We start from the raw sequence: 20582 nt of genomic DNA on the forward strand, positions 1-20582 counted from the left end.
AATTTTTGTGAGCATTTGGAAATCAAAGCTTAAACTCAATAACTGATACTAAGTGTCCTAACATTTTGCTTGGATTAAAAGTGATGAACTAGGATGAAAATCCCAACATCTTCCTGGAGCTACTTCAGTCTGCATATTATTTTATTTAATTACATTTAAAACGGATGAGCTTTTCATTTTTTACCTAAGATAAGAGCTGGCACTTCATTTTTCTTCATACCGAATAAACCATCAAGTGTTTTTTGTTTCATTGTAATTGAAATGTTCTCATGTGAAGTGTTCATCCTGTATTTTTCAATTTGATAAATTTACTCCTTTTGGATGCAGTTTATAACTTGACTGATATTATTTATTTATCTGTTTATAATTTGGAATGAATCCCCAAAAGAAAAAATGAATAATATCCAAAAGAGCAGCCAAAACCAATAAAAAGCAGCAGTTCGGCCTTAGCCTACATGACATATATTCTATAAAGAAGCAAAAGAAAAACTTTAAAATGCATTTTTTTTAATTGTTATTAAAAACCACTTTTTAATACAAGAAGACTTTTTAGGAATCCAAAAGAGCAAAAAAAACAATCAATATCAAAGTCGCCCATTTCAATTGTTTTAAAGGTGACAAAACAGATATAGGCAAAGGGCATTATGAAAAAATTAAGCTTCTAAGTTCAAACTTATATTCAAAGTTTTTACCCAGATAACTGACGGATTTTGTAATACGGTATTTGAAGTTTTGTATGCAGTAATGATCGATGGAAAAAACTACTAATTTTGATAATTATTTATGTTAAAAATACAAAGTTAATAGATACTTCAACTACTCGCATTATGCAAGGGTTCTGAAACGTATATGCAAGGGTTATACGCATTATAAGGGTATACGCATTATGCAAGGGTTCTGATGAATAACGAAGAAGACCAGTTTCCAGCCAGCGACTTGTCAATTTTTGAACTCGTGAATAGGCTCGAATCTGTTGTGAATTTAAGCTGTGATTTGAGAAAGACTGATGAAAACATTAATGTTTGCGGACAACATTGATCGCGCCGGCGGCGCGCCGCCGACATCTTAACGGCAGCGCGGCGTGGGTCGCTATTTTTGGCCCCACCGCCGCCGGTCTTCCCTCATCGGCGCGGCGCCGGGGTCTAGGTGGGATGCTAAGGACCGGGATAAGAATACAAGTGGCCGTTAACAAACAGATTCAAAGACAAAACCTCCATTGAACTGGAGGTTCCAGACTTCTTACTGTCCGGTTCCAAGCCGGTTTAAACGCTTCGTGTAAGGTTGAGAAGTTGTGTTAGTCCTCTTTCTGCACTAGTTCTGGTACCATTGCTTTTCCTAAGGCCATAATAATTTAAATCATTCAAAGAATATGAAAATTGATACTACGACAATAAAAAAAACAAAACCAAAAAAAAACACTATCGTATCGAGTTTGACTGATGAATTCAGACTCTTCGATCTGAACTTAGTAAGAGTTTCAGAAACTCATTTTCCAGGGGTAGGAAACATGAAATTAGGTGATATGAAATTTATTTGCTCAGGCAGGAAGGATGGGGTAAACAAGCAGGGATTAGAGCTCATGATGAGTAAGGAAGCTGCCAAGTCTTCTTTAGGTTGGGAAGGTATTAATAATAGAATACAAGTCACTCATTTTACAACTAAAAAGTGCAATCAGTCATCGCAGTATATGCACTACTATAGTAGTGAAGAATATCGTCGGCTGTCCCGGACGTGGTAGATGTAGTAGTAGCACTGGTTCTCACATTCATTTGTTTGCTCATAATCATCATGAAAGTGAAAAAAGGGGTTTCTCGGTTGAATTCAGGACAGCGGTAAGCCACTCCTCTCTGTCCCTAGCAGGGACAGACTATATCTCCTACGGATAATACGCTTTTATGACATCCTGAATCACCGACAATTTACCCATTGCTGGGGGAATGAATTTCGACTGGCGGGACTTGTCCACATGGTGGTGGGCCCTGCCCAGTGCACATCAGAGTGGCCATCGTCCTCCACCACCTGTATTTATTTCCCCCGGGTGAAGGTATTCCAGTTAAACTTCAGGACCCCCAGAAACTGAACCCCCCCCCCTTGGTCCGTGCCTCCCATCACCATGGAGGAATCCTACATGCCTGTAGGACGTTCCCCTATGCGCCACCTGGGGACACATAGCAAACAAATGTACATAAGTGTAAATGACACCATATTATCTAAAACACATGGCACCAAATAGCAACTAAAACACATGGCACCAAATAGTAACTAAAACACATGGCAAACAAATGTACACCCATTTACACAATTGTACATGGCACCATCATATTTAAAACACATGGCACCATCATATTTAAAACACATGGCACCATATCTAAACCACATGGCAAACAAATGTACACAAATGTATACGGCGCCATCATATATAAAACACATGGAACCAAATAGCAACTAAAACACATGGCACCAAATATCAACTAAAACACATGGCACCAAATAGCGACTAAAACACCGACGATATTCACTACTATAATTCTTCACTACTCTCTTGTTCGTTAATTTTTGTCTCTTTTGTTACTTTGCATAAAAACCAGACAGACGCAATTACAATATACACAGTTCTTCATATGTTGACAAAAAAAGTAATGTTTTTATAAAATGAGATTAAATCATTTTGAATGCAGTTTCCCAGTAGCTATTCCTTACATCATTTGCAATCAAGAATTTTATTTTTAAGTTGAATAGAACGCATTCACTATTATACAGTTTCAGTTGGATTTTGAAAGTGATAGTCGACAGATTGTTTCTACTGCTCAATCGTAAGTTTGCAGAGTTTTGTTTTCTTTTGCTGTTTTTAGATAATATTTTCTAAATGCTTAATACACAATTGTTGAACGCCTGATAGATTAAAGAAAATACAATCTTCTTTCTGAAATAATTTTACCCCCCCCCCCCCCAAAAAAAAAACTTCTATTGAGACAAAATTTATCTATATACTAAGCTATTTAAAAGGTTGGGGAATTAAATATTTAAACGGAAGTTACCCCAAAAATATGATTCATAAAAAATCGTAAATTTTTGCCTATAGGGGGGGGGGGGCTATCATTTTAAAATGTTATTACCTCATTTAAAAATTTTTTTTTTTGAATTGAAAGCAGGGATGCCAAAAAGACAATTATTTTTTCATTTAGATTGGAGACAGAAGAAAATGATATCAAACTCCCTGGGAAACCATTGAAATATTTTGATAGACACAGGGCCCCCCATTGGGACTTGTTCATTGTCTTGGGTATTTTGCAATTTCTCATAGGCTACTGGCCTAATTTAGTTTTTGTGTGTGCTCCCTTTTAATTAGATTCGTTGGATCTTATTGAATGCCACGGCGAATCTATGACTCAGTTTTCTAATAATTTGAGGTATATCTGAATAATTTAGACATTTTTGTTGTTGTCATTGTACCCCTTTACTCATACCATCAACTTTTTTTTTCAAGAAACACTAAGCTGTTTAACGTTATTTCGCGTCTTTGTTTGAACCATATAGTGACCTAGTTAATTATTAAGTAAATTATTTTTCTAATGTAAAGCCGAGACGGTATCCTATCAAGGTGGTATCCAGAGGCAAGGGGGTAGGTAGGTATTACATTTAAATGATAGCATCTCGAATAATTTTTTTTGAAAGCAGGGATGCCAAAAAGTTATATTTTTTTTATTTATGAGCGGTATCCTATCATGGTGGTAACCAGAGGGGGGGGGGGGTAGGGAGCTATCATATTTAAATGATAATAAGTCGATTTTTTTAAAGCAGGGATGCCAATAAGCTAATTTTTTTTTAAATTTAAATCAGAGACGGTATCCTATCAAGATGGTATCCAGAGGGGGAGGGCAGAGGGAGTTATTACATTTAAGTGATAGTACCTTGAATTTTTTTTATTGAAAACAGGGATGCCAAAAACTTTTTTTTTTTATTTAAAGTAGAGACGGTATTCTATTAAGGTGGTATACAGAGGGGAGAGGGGGTGGGGTAGGGAGGTATTATATTTAAATGATAATATCTCAAATTTATTTACTTTTTTAAGCAGGGATGCCAAAAAGTTCATTATTTTTTTTAATTTAAAGCAGAGACGGTATCCTATCAAGGTGGTATCCTGAGGGGGGGGGCGGGGATAGGGAAGCATTATATTTAAATGATAATATCTTGAATTTTTTTATTGAAAGCAGGGATGCCAAAAAGTAAATTATTTTTTTTTAACTAAAGCAGAGACGGATCTTATAGAACATTATATGGCTGCTTTAAAAAAAAAAATACAAAAGGGAGTGTGAAGGGAAGTGAGATTTTTACAAGAATATGACAGTTTGGTTGCTACCAGTAGCTACTAGTTGGAGTATCCTATGAAAGTGTACTGTCAATGAGTAGAGAAAGTAAATTTGTAAATTTAAGCTGTGATTTGAGGAAGACTGATGAAAACATTAATGTTTGCGGTCAACATTGATCGTGCCGGCGGCGCACCGCCGCTGCTGTTTTGGGCCCCGCCGTCCTCGGTCTTCTCTCATTGGCGCGGCACCGGGGTCTAGTGTTCCAGTTGGAAACACAGTGTTTTTATTAGAAGATTTTAACGCCCGATTCGGCAGAAACAGGGATAGATGGTATCCCAGCTTTAGTAAATTTGGTGTAGGAAAAGAAAACAGTAATAGTTATAGACTGCTACAAATTTACAGGTATAACAATCTATTTATAACCAACACAGATTTGTTTATAAAATGGACCATAAGTTTTGGCTGCTGCAATTGCAACAAGCACCAAAAAGGCGCTTGCAGCAGCCAAAAAAAAAGAATCTAAATTGCTGTCTGGAGTTCGTTTAAACACACAGATAATGATGGAATGCGGTTTTTTCATTCCCGTTCACTGCCCGTGTCAATATTCCCTTGCATGATGGTAAGACAGATAACCTTATGGATAAGGTAATCTTCTAGTAGTGTTTAGGGGTTAATTAAAAGCTGAAATCTAGGAAGGGTAACTACCTAACGAGAAGTGCTAGACTCCAGGATGAGTATTTGAGACATTTTCCAAGAACAGTTAAATACTAAACTGGCAGTGTGAAGTGGAGGCCATGGACAAGCATTGTTTGAGAAACAGACCATATGAAGATAAGAGGAATGTAAAGAAAATGGAAAAAGCATTAAAATGTGAACTAAGGAGGTGTGAGGTTATGGAAAAAATTGTCAAAAGTTTGGAAGATGCAGCCAGATGGCATATTAGTAAAATCTTGTACTGAGATGTTAATAAATTGAGAGAAAATAGTCTATCCTGTCCCAGTTAAAGATAGGAACGGGGTCACATTTAGTGATAAAGAAATAATTAGAGAGATGGGCAGAACATTTTGAGAATGTGCTAAACCATGATAATTACAGGACAAGATATAGAAAAGAATGAAAAAAATTGTGACACTTTGGATGTCAATGAAGATCTATTTTGTGAGGAAGCATTAGTGAGACTAGTTAGAGTACTACAAGGATAAAAAAAATAATAAAGCCACAGGGAATGATGGGTTGTAAACGAGGTTTAAATATGATGGTTGTGAGGGTAGAGATAAGTTACTGAAGATAGTGAATGCGACCTTTGAAAAAGAGGGAGTACCTGCGATTTTGAGAAAACTCATTAAACCCCTCGATAAGATAGATGATTAGATTAAGTGTGGTAATTATAGAGGCATTAGCCCGGTTTCTGTAGGAAGCAAATTGCTTAGCATGATGATATTTTCTAGACTTAGATATGCTATAGATAAAGTTTTAAGAGAAGAACAGTATGGTTTTAGAAAGGGTAGAGGATGCATCAACCGCATTTTCACTCATAGATTAATAATTGAGAAGTGCCTGAGTAATCAAACCCCTGCAGTTCTCAGTTTTATAGATTGTAAGCAAGCGTTTGATTCAGCTGATAGAAAAGCTTTAGCGAAGGTCCTATCCTGGCATGGTATACCAGATAAATTAATTAAATTGATCAGTGCTATATACAAGAACAACAATGCTGCGATACATAATGAGGTTAGTAACTGGTTTCATATTAAATGAGGAGTTAAGCAGGGTAGCGTTCTATCTCCACTGATATAGATCTTTTTGATCGGCTTTGTCCTAGGGGGCACGGTAGGGGCAATGGGAGAACACAGAATCAAATGGAGAAGACAAACTCCCCTAGAGTTTAATCTAGGGGAATAAACTCTTCCTTAGATAAAAAACGAACAGATGTTAAAACAAACTTTGCTTGGGCACTGTGAAGTGTTACCGCAACCTTCTGTCGGGCTCAACGATAAAAGCGTTGCAAGAGAAACACTCCGGTTTTGCGGTTTCCCATCAGTTAATCTTCGCAGTTCTTAACCGCTCAACACTTCTAATATCATATGTTCTAATTGAGAAGCGTATTCGTGATTTCTCTACTGAATGCCATAAGTCTTCCCACCTTTGATCATTTCTGTTTGTTCCTTGTTCGTAGTTGCCAAAGTGTGTTTTTATCCCGTCTTTGAGCGACTTCAAAATAAACTATATGAGTTTTCAGCTAGATATTATTTGTGAAGACTAAGAAATTGAAGACAAAAAGAAAGTAGAAAAAAACATCTGCACAAGTGATCATAGCAGAAGTCACTTGCAAGAAAAAAGGCTAAAACTAGCTAGGAGTGGCAGCCCTGATAAAGAAATACAAAAAAAAACTTAAAACAAATAACGCTGAACTACATTACCTTTTCAAACTCTTTGACCAGCTGAAAAAACTTCTCTTTTGAGCCAAGACAATTAGAAATACCGAAATTACCATCAACAATACTTAGTGCATCAGTAAATGACGACACAATATCAGGATCCTTTTTCTACAAAATAAATATAATAATTTATGATTATTTATAGAAAAAAGAAAATCTGTAACATTTATGACATTACCTGATTACTAATGCGTAATATCACGAATTCTCGCATGAGAGACAGATCTAAATAAGGTAAAATGCAGGTCCAATCTTCCCAAAAGATCTGTCTTAATTAGGTAGTATTACCCACAACCGGGACAAGCTGAATCAGTAATACACAGAAGCAATCTTTTTATAATACATAAATGTATTATAGTGCATCCTCGAGGCTTTCTCTTACCACCAAAATAGAGAACATAAGATACTCAATGTAAATAACAAAACTGTTAACGAGAGTCTTGCTCAACTTAATAAAACAGTTTATGGAAACATGTTACACAAAAACAAATTTATACATAATAGAAAATTTAAGACCTCTTTAGAAAGAGGGTGTCTCATTATCGCTAGTGGTTTTCATTGCTTCTTAAATATTCAAGAATAAAACGTAGGCAAATATTAAAACCTATAATTGCAATATTTTTAATGCAAGAATTTTCATTACTTCTTTTTTCCGATGAATAACAAATGTAACATAGACACAAGTTGGCGCAAATATTTTTCTTTCGAAATTTTATCTGACTTTGGTACAATTAATCCGATTCTGCTGATCTTTTGGACTTAAGTATGGACTCCAGTATGGATAAACTTTGGATCACTCTTAAGTGTTTTAAAGGCACATTATTTATATTTGAAGTGCTGACAACCCCCAAGCCTTCTCGAGACTGAAATATAACTTGCACTTTACTGAAAAAAAAAATGTGGGTTGACATCTTCATATACATATACTGATATTCATTCCTTAAAGCCATAATAATGTTTTATTGATTAAAGTCAAAAAGTCAAAACATTTAAGATGTATTCTGTTTTCAGTAAAGTGCAAATTATCTTCTGGTATTGAGAAGGCATGGGGGTTGTCAGCCGTACTCGTATTTATTTCTGCTCGTTTTGACTTTAACTCGGTTATTTATTGTAATTTCTGTTCGTTTTGGGCTTCATTAATTTATTGATGGTGATTTAAGGATGGTGATTTATGTTTGGAAGATTAATTGAATTTCTGCTCAATTTTCATTTCATAGAGCTCTTTACTTTTCTTAAAAAAATTATTTTGTGGAACAAGTTTTTCAAATTAATTTCTGTTCGTTTTTCTTGACATAGCCTTTTTCATGGAAAAAAAAACAAATATTTTCCATCTTTTTTTTCTGTAAGAATCCATTGTTTGGCTTGCTATTTGTATGTTGGAGGTTTTTTCAACAATTTTTAACCCTAACACAATAGTATTGCTTAATTTAATTACTTACTTTATTACTACTACTAGTAATACCAATGCTATCATGACTACTATTACAACTATTCCTAAGAGTATGAAGGTGAATTTATCAGATAATTTTTTTTTTTTTTGTGGGGGGGGGGTGAACAGAATTACAACACGCAGTGTGTATACAGGTTGTCAAAAGGGCCTATCATCAATATATTAAGAACAGCTGCTGAACAACTGCTGATACGCCATTTGACAACTTGCATACAAACCTTTGTCAAATATTTTTAACAAACTTACTAGAAATGGTTCATTTCCTAAGTGTTGGAAAAAAAGGATAAGTCACACCAATACAGAAGAAAGGGGTTATTTTGAATTTCTATTGAGTCCAACGAATTACCTCAACACCAATATTCTATAAGCTGTGTGAAAGCTTCGCAGTAGATTGGCTTAAAGACACGATCCTAGAACTTGTAGATGAACAACAATTCGGAAACATGAAAGGTTTATTAACGACACATTACCTGGCCAGTCTCTTCGATACTGTATATAAACTACTTGACGAGCCAGATACCTGGCTCAATCTCCTTCTAATTGACCTCCAAAAGGCTTTTGATCTTGTAAGTCATAATATTTTAGTTGAAAAATTGCTGAATGAATTTAAAGGACCTCATTTTCTAATCAATATTATTGCATATTTTCTGTCGAATAGAAGTCAAGTTGTTAAGTATAAAAATGTTGATTCTGATTCACTCTCTATTTCTTGCGAAGTTCCATAGGGTACACTTTTAGGTCCTTTACTACTTTTGGTAATGATCAACAATCTTGCTAATGAATCAGCCGATCGATAAAAGTTTGTGGATGATATGTCATTGTTCGAAAGGTGCAAAAGAAATATTAACAGCAGTGCAATGGAAATTCTCGAAGACGTTGCAAGTGACGCAGCCCAGTCAAAAATGAAAGTGAATTCCCAAAATTATAATATTATGGCCCTTAGTTTTCTTAAATCAAAGCCATCGTTTACAACTCCAATACGTAATGAAATAATTACAGCAAAAACTAAACTCTTAGGGGTCACACTGACGAGCGATTTGAAATGGGAGGCCCACGTTTGTTCTATTATTAAACACGCTAGTGCACCTCTGTCTCTCCTTAAGCAATTTGCTAAAGTTTCATGCCTAAAAGCACATATTATCCGCCTTTACATATCTTTTGTCCGTCCACTGCTTGAGAAGGCTTGCCCGGTATGGCATTTTGTCCTTACGGTGGATCAGTCCAATAGGCTAGAAATTTTCCAGAAGAGAGCCCTGAGAATTATTTACGGTTAAGGCAAAGTGCCTTACATTCTCCTCCCCAAGGAATTTCACCTCCAAACCTTGGCAGCCTGACGTGTTACTCTGCTCTAATTTTGGAAAATATCTGTGTCTTAAACCACGAGTTCAATATCTACTCCCAGCCCCTTATTGCCCACCCAAGCCCCGTCTACCTCGATCAAAAGCAAAAAATTCCACTTCTAAATCCTATTAATACAAGAACTGAGCGTTACAGAAAGAGCTCTGTGCTGGCGTTTGTTGAAATCCAAAATAAATGAAAACTTTGTTTGTAAGCGTTTTTAAATGACAGGTCAGACGGGACCATCGTTGTATGCTTTTATAATGTACCTGATGAAGAGGGATAATGTTTCTTTAATGTTATTATTTGAAAAAAAAACTACGTTTTCTAAAGAGTTAAAGAGGCTGACTCACAAGTTCGAACCTTAAAACGTACAGGGATTAGGAGGTACAGTTGGGGGGCTGCCACCCCCCAAACCCCCGCTTCTGTATATAAAAGGGGCTGTGCCCTCCTCAACGCCTCGCTCTTTACGCTAAAGTTTTTATTGTTAAAAAAAAGAGTTGTAAGAAAGTCAAACTTTAGCGTAAAGAGCGAGGCGTTGAGGAGGGCACAGCCCCTTTCGTATACGGAAGCGGGGGTTTGGGGGGCCGCAGCCCCGAAAATGTACCTCCTAATCCCAGTACGTTTTAATCTTTGAACTTGTGACTCAGCCTCTTTAACTCTTTAGAAAACGTAGTTTTTTTTCAAATAATTTCTGCACGTTTTTGTACAGTTTATTACTTATTATTGCTTGACTAACTGTTAGCTGATCATGTCATGAGTTAAAGTGGGGGGGGGGGGCTTTAAATTCTATATAAAAATCTACTCCTACGGGGAATCGAACCCGAGTCTTCCACATAACAGACAACAATAGTGACCACTGTACCATCAGAGACTGTTGATAATTTATTTTTAGTCTCTGCAATCTATTTTCGACGCAAGCAAATACAAAGTAAGATTTTCGTTTTTCGACAAAAAAAAACTTCTGGGAAAGAGCTGAAATTTTTGGAAGCTTGCAGTCGGTCTTGTCAGGTTAAGAGGACTATTTTGATCTAATTTAATAATGAAATACTATGCTTTTAGGAATTTCAAAAATTAACATGGGCTCTTATAGGAAAAAGAGGCTTTTCGTAAATGTAAATTCGGGGGATAATTTTTTCGGTCTGAAAATATCAAAAGGCCCTAACAGGTCGAATTCAGCTTCGAATGAGTCATCATTCACCCGGATCCGTTGCCTACTGTGGCCTGTAGGCGTGGCTAACAAAAAAATAATTTGATGAACATTAAGTGGGAATAAGCACCCAGGCCCTAGGAAAGCTTATCCTCTAAATTTCAGCCCGATCGGACAACGTTAAAGGGGGCTGTGGTGGGAGGGTCAAAACTTCCGGTCCAATTTCCCCCCTGAAGATAAAGTCGGAGGGAGGTGAAATTTTACATATTTCTTAGTTTGAGCTTAGGCTACAAAATGCAATCACCGCCGTCTCTCTGCGACCGCTAGGACCGGAGATCACTTAACATTGTGGTGGGTCACCTCTTTAAAGAGGCACAAGTGTGCCTCCTTGATGTGTTGATGCACCTGACAAAAAACCTGATGTACTGATATTGTTTATAACATACCGACAATATTATATGTTTTCTTTTTTATAATGTACATGACAGAAAATGATAAATTCGGCAGTTTGATGCTAAAAAAAGTTCGTTTGTTAATAAAGTATCATTCATTCACCAAGAGCGTGTTGTGTTTCAGTTCATCCCCTCCCCTTCCTCTGAAAAAAATTCCCTGATAATTTCACCTTCATACCCTAAGGTATAGTTGTAATAATAGTCGCAGTAGTAGTGTTAGCAGTACTAATAGTATTAACAACTACAGTAGCAGCAGTAGTATTAACACATTGTCATTTGGTCAGTTGAACATCCCTCTCATCAAGTCCTGGAAATTTCAACATGATACAATTAGCCGCTGCTATGACATTGCTGATACGTCTTCTTGAAGACTCTCCCAGAGCCAGCACGGAGCTGGCATCATCAAAAAGTATGTTAGAGAATTACTTACCCTGTTTTCCATGGAATTGATGTCTCCCGATTGTTGTCAGCTGTTTATTTGTGTAGGTGGAATAATGTACAACTCCTCTGTCTAGATTGGATTTTATTCTTTATCATGTTTATTTATTTATTTTTTGGTATTGCTTAAGTTGGCGACGTGTGTGCATTGTTTTAAAATATTTAGAGGATACATTTGTTTAATTTTTATTTTGTATCTCCCCTGTTTTTTTCCTGGCCATAGAGCCTTACGGGTGGGACTTAAAGCTCTTAGCCTTTCTAGTAGTTGCAATAGAAGTAGTAGCATTGCTGATATGCCTGTATCAGCAATTTCTATGCACATAGTATGTTTCGATTTAGTTCAACTTTGCCCTCAACGTTTCCTCAGATGTTCATTTCTGTGTCCTCAGCCTTGGTAGCACTTGCTACAAATGCAGTATTACTACCACTAGTAATGGTAGTAGTAGTCGTAGTAGCGAGCAAATACTGCCTTTTTGGTCAATTGATCATTCCCCTTATCGTTTCCTGACAGTTCCAAATTAATATACTGAATTACGCCCTTTAGACAACCATTACATGTTTTGATCTAATGCAACACTACCTTCACTATTCTCTGAAAGGCTCACCTGAATACTCTTGGTTCTTTTTGGAAAGTAAAGGTCAAAGATACCCACCTTTCTCAATAACACATTATATGTATACAATGGACGAATTGCCTAATTTGCAGCCTTGCCCCGAGGGCCGTTGGGATTCACATCCCCCCTCCAATCACTTTTGACTCTTAAAAAGGGCACTAGAACTTTCACTTTTCAATCAAATGTGCTCCTTTTGATGCTTCTAAAATATATCCTTCTATACAAAGTGCCTTGGTAAAAAAAAGGCAAAAAAATAAACAAATAATACATTTTATCCACATTGCTCTTTTGATACCAAACACGCTAATTGGCCAGAATATTTTAAAATTATCCCAAGTTCAAGATACAATCAAGATATATGATAATCTATGCTGTTTTAACTCAGTTAAAATTGAATGGTGCATTGTAAAAACAGGCTGTTGGTACATGGCATCTGAGATTAAAAAAAAAAAAAAAAAAAAAAAAAAAAAAAAAAAAAAAAAACGCTTAAAATTTAACTCTGCTTGATTTCTAATTTACCATTAAACAAAGTTTATGGTAATTAGAGGTTTTTTCAAAAACATTGTCCTTTGGTCCAAATTTTGTTATTTCCGTTTTTATACCAAAGAAACTATTTGGACAAAATCTTTTAAAAATAGTTCAAGTTGAAGATGTTATTGTTCAGATACAGGGAATAATTAAAAAACATAGAATTGGTCTTTATTATGCAATAGTACATACTATTTAAACATAGTTACAACTGCATTGTTACAAGTAAGGTGTTGGCAGATATATAGGAGATGATTAAAGTCTATATGTACATTGAACAGTCTTGGAAAGAACTAATAAAATTAAACAGAAAATTTGATACATAATGATATTAATTGCTGAAAGCTCATAAGCTCAAGATTTAATTTCATTTTAATTTTCATTTTATTTTCAATGCTGTAATTTGTACAAAAGAAAACATTTGTAATATAATTCGTTTTCAGTAAAGCACCAATGACGCAGAGGGCTTTATACTGTTACAGTTAGGGAAGGGGGCAGTAGGGCCTAGCCAAACTCTTGTTTGTAGTGATTTTTGTTTGTTTTAAGCTTGATTTGCATATTCAATATAATTTTTACTCGTTCTAAGATTTGTTTATTCATTTATATTAGTATTTGTTGTAAGTTCGTTCGCTATGATTGTTTATTTAGTTTCTGTTCATTTTAGGTTTAATTTATTCTTTAACAGTAAAAGATTTATTGTTTGTTTTAAGCTTGATTTAATTTTTACCCATTTTAAAATTTATTTGTTCATTTATATGGTACCCGCTGCATGTTTGTTTGCTACGATTGTTTATTTAATTTCTGTTCGTTTTTGATTGCCAAAGTTTTAAGTTTTTCGAAGTTCCCTATTTCAAAATCAATTTTTTTTCTACATCAAAGTTTCATCAAAGTATCAAATTTAAAAAGTATCAAAGTAAAGAAAGTATCAAAGTAACAACAAACACCTTGCATAACTCACACCCTTACCCCCATAATCAAAGTTGACCTGTAAATCAGTAAATCCAAGCATCAAAGTAAACAAAACATAAAAGTAACAATAAGCAACTTGCAAGACTCACATCCCTTTCCCTGGGGGCTGAGGAGGGGCTGTTCAACCACAGAGTCTAAAGCCTATCAATGCAAGAACTGAGCGTTACAGAAAGAGTTTTGTGCTGGGGTTTGTTGAAATCCAACATAAATGAAAACTTTGTTTGTTAGCGTTTTTAAATGACAGGCCAGTCTGGACCATTGTTGTATGTTTTATAATGTACCTGATGAAGAGGGATGACGTTTCTATAATGATATGTGTTGATGTACCAGACAAAAAACATGATGTACCAACAATGTTTATAACATACCAACAATGTTTATAACATACCAACAATGTTATATGTTTCCTTTTTTATAATCTACCTGGTAGAAAACAATAAATTCGGCAGTTTGATGTTTGTTAATAAAGTATCATTCATTTACCAAGACCGTGTTGTGTTTCAGTTCCCCCCCCCCCCCCCAAAAAAAAAAACTTCCCAGATAATTTCACCTTCATACCCTAAGGTATAGTTGTAATAGTTGTCACAGTAGTAGTGTTAGCATTACTAGTCGCAGTACTAATAGTATTGACACGAGTACTAGTAGCAGCAGTAGTACTAACACATTGTCTTTTGGATAGTTGAATATCCCTCTCATCAAGTCCAGTAAATTTCAATTGCTATGACATTGCTAATACGTCTTTTTGAAGACTCTCCCAGACCCTGCAGAGAGCTGGCATCTTCAAAAAGTATGTTAGAGAATATCTTGCTAATAATTAAGTTTCCCCCTGTTTTCCATGGAATTGATGTCTTTGTATTGGGTCTGCTGTTTATTTGTGTAGTTGGAATAATGTATTACTTCCCTGTCTAGATTGGATTTTATTCTTTAATATGTTTATTTATTTTTTTTTGGTATTGTTTAGATTGGCGATGTGAGTGCATTATTTTAAAAATATTTAGAGGATGTATTTGTTTAATTTTTGTTTTGTTTCTGCCCTTTTTTTTACCGGCCATAGAGCCTTAAAGGAGAGACTAAGTTGAAGTGTTTGTTGTTTTTGTTGTTGTTACATGAAAAACACTGTGGAACTTGTAAAACACTAATATGTTTCTTGTTTTTTTTTTAATTAAATTAAATTCAATGAAAACCTCTAAATTCATATACTTCTTAAAATTTTCATCTTAATGCTCTTAATCTTACAAGCAATAGTTGGAGCAGTAATAATAGTAGTATATGTAGCAGTGGTAGTAGTATTAGTAGCAGCATAGAAATATGGCCTTTTTGTCAATTGATTTTCCTCTGTAAGTTTTTTGTTTTGTCCTGTAAATTTCAACTTCACACACCAAACTGCTCTTAAGATATTGCTGATACGCCTTTTTGACAAAATGCATATAAACTGCTTGTTGTGATTCAGTTTACCTTCCCCCTCAGCATTTCCAGGTAAGTTCACCTTTCATGCCCTTAGGCATAGTTGTAATAGTAGTCACAGTAGTAGTATTAGTAGTACTAGCATCAATAGTATTAACACTAGTATTAGTAGAAGTAGTAGTATCAGCACATTGCCTTTTGGTCAGTTGAGCATCCCTCTCATCAATTCCTGGAAGTTTCAACTACATAGAATTAACTATTGCTATGACATTGCTGATATGTCCTTTTGAAAACCTATATATTCATATACTTCCGAAATTTTTGTCTTAATGCTCTTAGCCTTTCAATAGTTGCAATAGAAGTAGTAGCACTGCTGATACGCCTTTATCAGCAATTTTTATGCACATAGTGTGTTTCGATTTACTTTAAATTTCCCCTCAACGTTTCCTCAGATGTTCATTTCAGTTTCCTCAGCCTTGGTAGAACTCGTTACAGATGCAGTGTTACTTCCACTAGTAATGGCAGTAGTAGTCGTAGTAGCGAACAAATATTACCTTTTTGATCAATTGATCATTCCCCCTATCGTTTCCTGAAAGTTCCAAGTTAATATACTCAGTCATTCCTAAATTACGCCCTTTAAACGACCTGTACACACATAACATGTTTTGATTTAGTTCAACGCTACCTTCAATATTCTCTGAAAGGCTCACTTAAATATCCTTGGTCTTTTTGGAAAGTAAAGGTCAAACATGCCCACCTTTCTCAATAACACACTATATGTAACAAATGGACGAGTTGCCGAATTTACAGCCCTTACTATGAGGGCTGTTGGGATTGACATCTCCCCTCCAATCACTTTTGACTCTTAAAAAGGGCACTACAAATTTCACTTTCCAATCAAATGTGCTCCTTTTGAGGCTTCTAAAACAAATACTTCTATACAAAGAGCCTTGGTAAAAAAAAGACAAAAAATAAACAAATAATACATTGCATCCACATTGCTCTTTTGATACCAAACACGCTAATTGACCAGAATATTTTAAAATTATCCTAAGTTCAAGATACATTCAAGATATGTGATAATCTATGATTTTTTAACTCAGTTATAAATTGAATGGTGCATTTTAAAAACAGGCTGTTGGGACATGGCATCTGAGAAAAAAAAGCTCAAATTTTATCTCCACTTGATGTCACAACTCTTTATACTAATTTACCATTATACAAAGTTTATGGCAAATAGAAGATTTTTTTCAAAAACATTGTCCTTTGGTCTAAATTTTGTTATTTCAGTTTTTATACCAAAGAAACTATTTGGACAAAATCTTTTAAAAATAGTTCAAGTTGAAGATGTTATTTTTCAGATACAGGGAATAACCAAATAACATAGAATTTGTCTTTATTATGTAATAGTACATACTATTTAAACGTAGTTAAAACTCCATTGTTACAAGTAAGGTGTTGGCAGATATATAGGAGATGATTTGAGTCTATATGTGCGTTGAACAGTCAAACAGTTCGTGGTAACGAACTGTAAGTAAGGAGCGACCCGGCTCAATGGTAACCGAAAATCTAAAAAACGGGATTTTGATACCAATAGATACATCAAAAGAATCAGATTTTAATTCTGATTTCAAATATATAAGTTTCATTAAGTTTAATATTACCCATCAAAAGTTACGAGCTTGAGAAAATTTGGATGATTTTCGAAAAAAGGGGGAAAGACCCCTTAAGAGCATTAGAACCCTAATTAAGATTACACCATCATATTCTGCGTAGCAGAGAACCCCACTGTAGAGGTTCCAAACTCCTATTTACAAAAATGTGGAATTTTGCATTTTTTGCCAGAAGAAAGATCATGGATGTGTGTTTATTTGTTTTTTTTTTTGCTTATTTTTCCCCCAGGGGTGATCGTATCGACCCAGTGGTCCTAGAATATCGCGGGAGGGCTAATTCGAACGGAAATTAAAATCTCTAGTGCCCTTTTTTAGTGACCAGAAAAATTGGACGGCAACTAGGCCCCCTCCCACGCTCATTTTTTCCCCAAAATCACCCGATCAAAATTTTGAGATAGCCATTTTGTTCAGCATGGTCGAAAATATCATAAATATGTCTTTTAGGATGACTTAATCCCCCAAAGTCCCCGGGGGGAGGGCTGAAAGTTATGAACTTTACTCAATGTTAACATATAGTATTGGTTATTGGGAAGTATACAGACTTTTTCAGAGGAGATTTTTTCTGGTAGGTGGGGGAAAGAGAGGGTCGGGGGCTATATGGAAGGATCTTTCCATGAAGGAAGTTTTCATGGGGGAAGGGACATTGCTATGAAGGGGGCGCCGGATTTCCCAGCATTATTAAAGAAAAAGATCAGGAATTAAATAAAAAAAAACAAGTTTTTCAACTGATCAACTGATTGTGATTAAGAGGTCATTTTTAAAGAACTGGAAAAAAAATTCGAACTATAGTTTACAGAGCAGGGTATTGACTAGGGGGCGAACCCCCTAATATACGTATTAAAAATTTATGAATATAGAAGTTCGTTACGTAAGTTAATTCTAAGTTACGTATATTTATTACTAATAAAAACGTTCGTAAATAAAATTAAACAAGTTTCGAGAAAGCCATTTAACCAAATATAACATGCAAATTTTGTTTTAATTATTCATGTACGGTGAGCCAAAATCAAAACCTGCATTAATTCAAAAACGTTCAAAAATTAAATAAAAAAACAAGTATTTTTAACTGAAAGTAATGAACGACATTAAAACTTAAAAAGAAAAGAAATTATTCCATATATGAAGGGGACTGTTCCCTTCTCAACGCTTCGCTCTTTACGCTAAAGTTTGACTTTCTCACAACTCTATTTTTTTAAACAATAAAAAAACTTTAGCGTAAAGAGCGAGGCGTTGAGGAGGGGACAGCCCCCTTCATATACGGAATAATTTCTGTTCGTTTTAAGTTTTAACGTCGTTCCTTACTTTCAGTTAAAAAAACTTGTTTTTTTATTTAATCTAGGAAAGAACTAATAAAATTAAACAGAAAATTTGATACATAATGATATTAATTGCTGAAAGCTCATCAGTTCAAGATTTAACTTCATTTTATTTTCAATGCTGTAATATGTAAAAAAGAAAACATTTGTAATTTTCTATTAAGTAATTTTTATCGAGAACATTTGATTGGAAAGTGAAATTTCTAGTGCCCTTTTTAAGAGTCAAAAGTGATTGGAGGGGAGATGTCAATCCCAACAGCCCTCAGGGCAAGGGCTGTAAATTAGGCAACTCGTCCATTGTTTACCTATAATGTGTTATTGAGAAAGGTGGGCATGTTCGACCTTTACTTTCCAAAAAGACCAAGGGTATTTAGGTGAGCCTTTCAGAGAATATTGAGAGTAGTGTTGAACTAAATCAAAACATGTTATGTGTGTACAGGTTGTTTAAAGGGCGTAATTTAGGAATGACTGAGTATATTAACTTGGAACTTTTAGGAAACGATAAGGGGAATGATCAATTGATCAAAAAGGCAGTATTTGCTAGCCACTACGACTACTACTAGCATTACTAGTGGAAGTAATACTGCATCGGTAGCGAGTGCTACCAAGGCTGAGGACACTGAAATGAACATCTGAGGAAAAGTTGAGGGGAAAGTTAAACTAAATCGAAACACACTATGTGCATAAAAATTGCTGATAAAGGCGTATCAGCAGTACTACTACTTCTATTGCAACTATTGAAAGGCTAAGAGTATTAAGACAAAAATTTAGGAAAGTATATGAATATACAGGTTTTCAAAAGGACATATCAACAATGTCATAGCAGTAGTTAATTGTATTAAGTTGAAACTTCCAGGACTTGATGAGAGGGATGCTCAACTGACCAAAAGGCAATGTGCTGAAACTACTACTTCTACTAATACTAGTGTTAATACTATTGATACTAGTACTAATAATACTACTACTGTGACTACTATTACAACTATGCCTAAGCGTATGAAGGTGAACTTACCTGGAAATTTGGGGGGGAGGTAAACTGAATCACAACAAGCAGTTTATATGCATTTTGTCAAAAAGGCGTATCAGCAATATCTTAAGACCAGTTTGGTGTGTGAAGTTGAAATTTACAGGACAAAAAACAACTTACAGAGGAAAATCAATTGACCAAAAGGCAATATTTTTATGCTGTTACTAATACTACTACCACTGCTACATATACTACTACTATTACTGCTCCAACTACTACTTGTAAGGTTAATAGTATTAAGATGAAAATTTTAAGAAGTATATGAATTTAGAGGTTTTCATTGAATTTAATTTAAAAAACAAAACAAGAAATATATTAGTGTTTTACAAGTTCCACAGTGTTTTTCATATAACAACAACAAAAACAACAAACACTTCAACTTAGTCACCCCTGTAAGGCTCTATGGCCAGGAAAAAACAGGGGAGACACAAAACAAAAATTAAACAAATAGATTCTCTAAATATTTTTAAAATAATGCACTCACAGCGCCAACCTAATCAATGCCAAAAAATAAGTAAACATATTAAAGAATAAAATCCAATCTAGAAAGGGAAGTAATACATTATTCCAACTGCACAAATAAACAGCATACCCAATCGGGAGACATCAATTCCATGGAAAACAGGGGGAAACTTAATTATTAGCAAGAAATTCTCTAACATATTTTTTGAAGATGCCAGCTCTGTGCAGGGTCTGGGAGAGTCTTCAAAAAGACGTATCAGCAATGTCACAGCAATTTAAATATACAGGACTTGATGAGAGGGATATTCAACTAACCAAAAGACAATGTGTTAGTACTACTGCTGTTACTAGTACTCGTGTTAATACTATTAGTACTGCTACTAGTAATGCTAACACTACTACTGTGACTACTATTACAGCTATACCTTAGGGTATGAAGGTGAAATTATCAGGGAAGTTTTTTAGTTTTTTTTTGGGGGGGGGGGGGCGACTGAAACACAACACGCTCTTGGTATAAGAATGATACTTTATTTACAAACAACATCAAACTGCCTAATTTATCGTTTTATGTTAGGTAGATTATAAAAAAGAAAACATATATCATTGTCGGTATGTTATAAACATTGTCAGTACATCATTTTTTTGTCAGTTACATCAACACATAACATTATAGAAACGTCATCCCTCTTCATCAGGTACATTATAAAAACATACAACAAGGGTCCCGACTGGCCTGTCATTTAAAAACGCTAACAAACAAAGTTTTCATTTATTTTGGATTTCAACAAACCCCAGCACAAAACTTTTTCTGTAACGCTCAGTTCTTGCATTGATAGGCTTTAGACTCTGTGGTTGAACAGCCCCCCCCCCCTCAGCCCCCAGGGAAATGGATTTGAGTCTTGCAAGTTGTTTATTGTTACTTTTATGTTTTGTTTACTTCGATACTTGGATTTACTGATTTACAAGTCAACTTTGATTATGGGGGCAAGGGTCTTGAGTTATGCAAGTTGCTTGTT

General features: G+C 35.1%; 1 protein-coding gene and 1 pseudogene across 1 annotated transcript in view; one reads left to right on the forward strand and one right to left on the reverse strand.

Moving 5' to 3' along the window:
• The window catches only part of LOC148945164 (THO complex subunit 2-like), a 144880-nt gene that overhangs the window by 112795 nt on the left and 11503 nt on the right, over window positions 1-20582 (reverse strand). The window contains exon 3 of the mRNA XM_089099403.1: window positions 6728-6853. Coding sequence (XP_088955529.1) covers window positions 6728-6853 — 126 coding nt within the window. The remainder of the gene's footprint in view (window positions 1-6727; window positions 6854-20582) is intronic.
• Window positions 8639-9469, forward strand: LOC148945165 (uncharacterized; annotated as a pseudogene).

The sequence above is a fragment of the Artemia sp. Qi Xiang Cuo genome, chromosome 13, assembly GCF_049724085.1.
Source record: "Artemia sp. Qi Xiang Cuo chromosome 13, ASM4972408v1, whole genome shotgun sequence".
Classification (NCBI taxonomy): Eukaryota; Metazoa; Arthropoda; class Branchiopoda; order Anostraca; family Artemiidae; genus Artemia; species Artemia sp. Qi Xiang Cuo.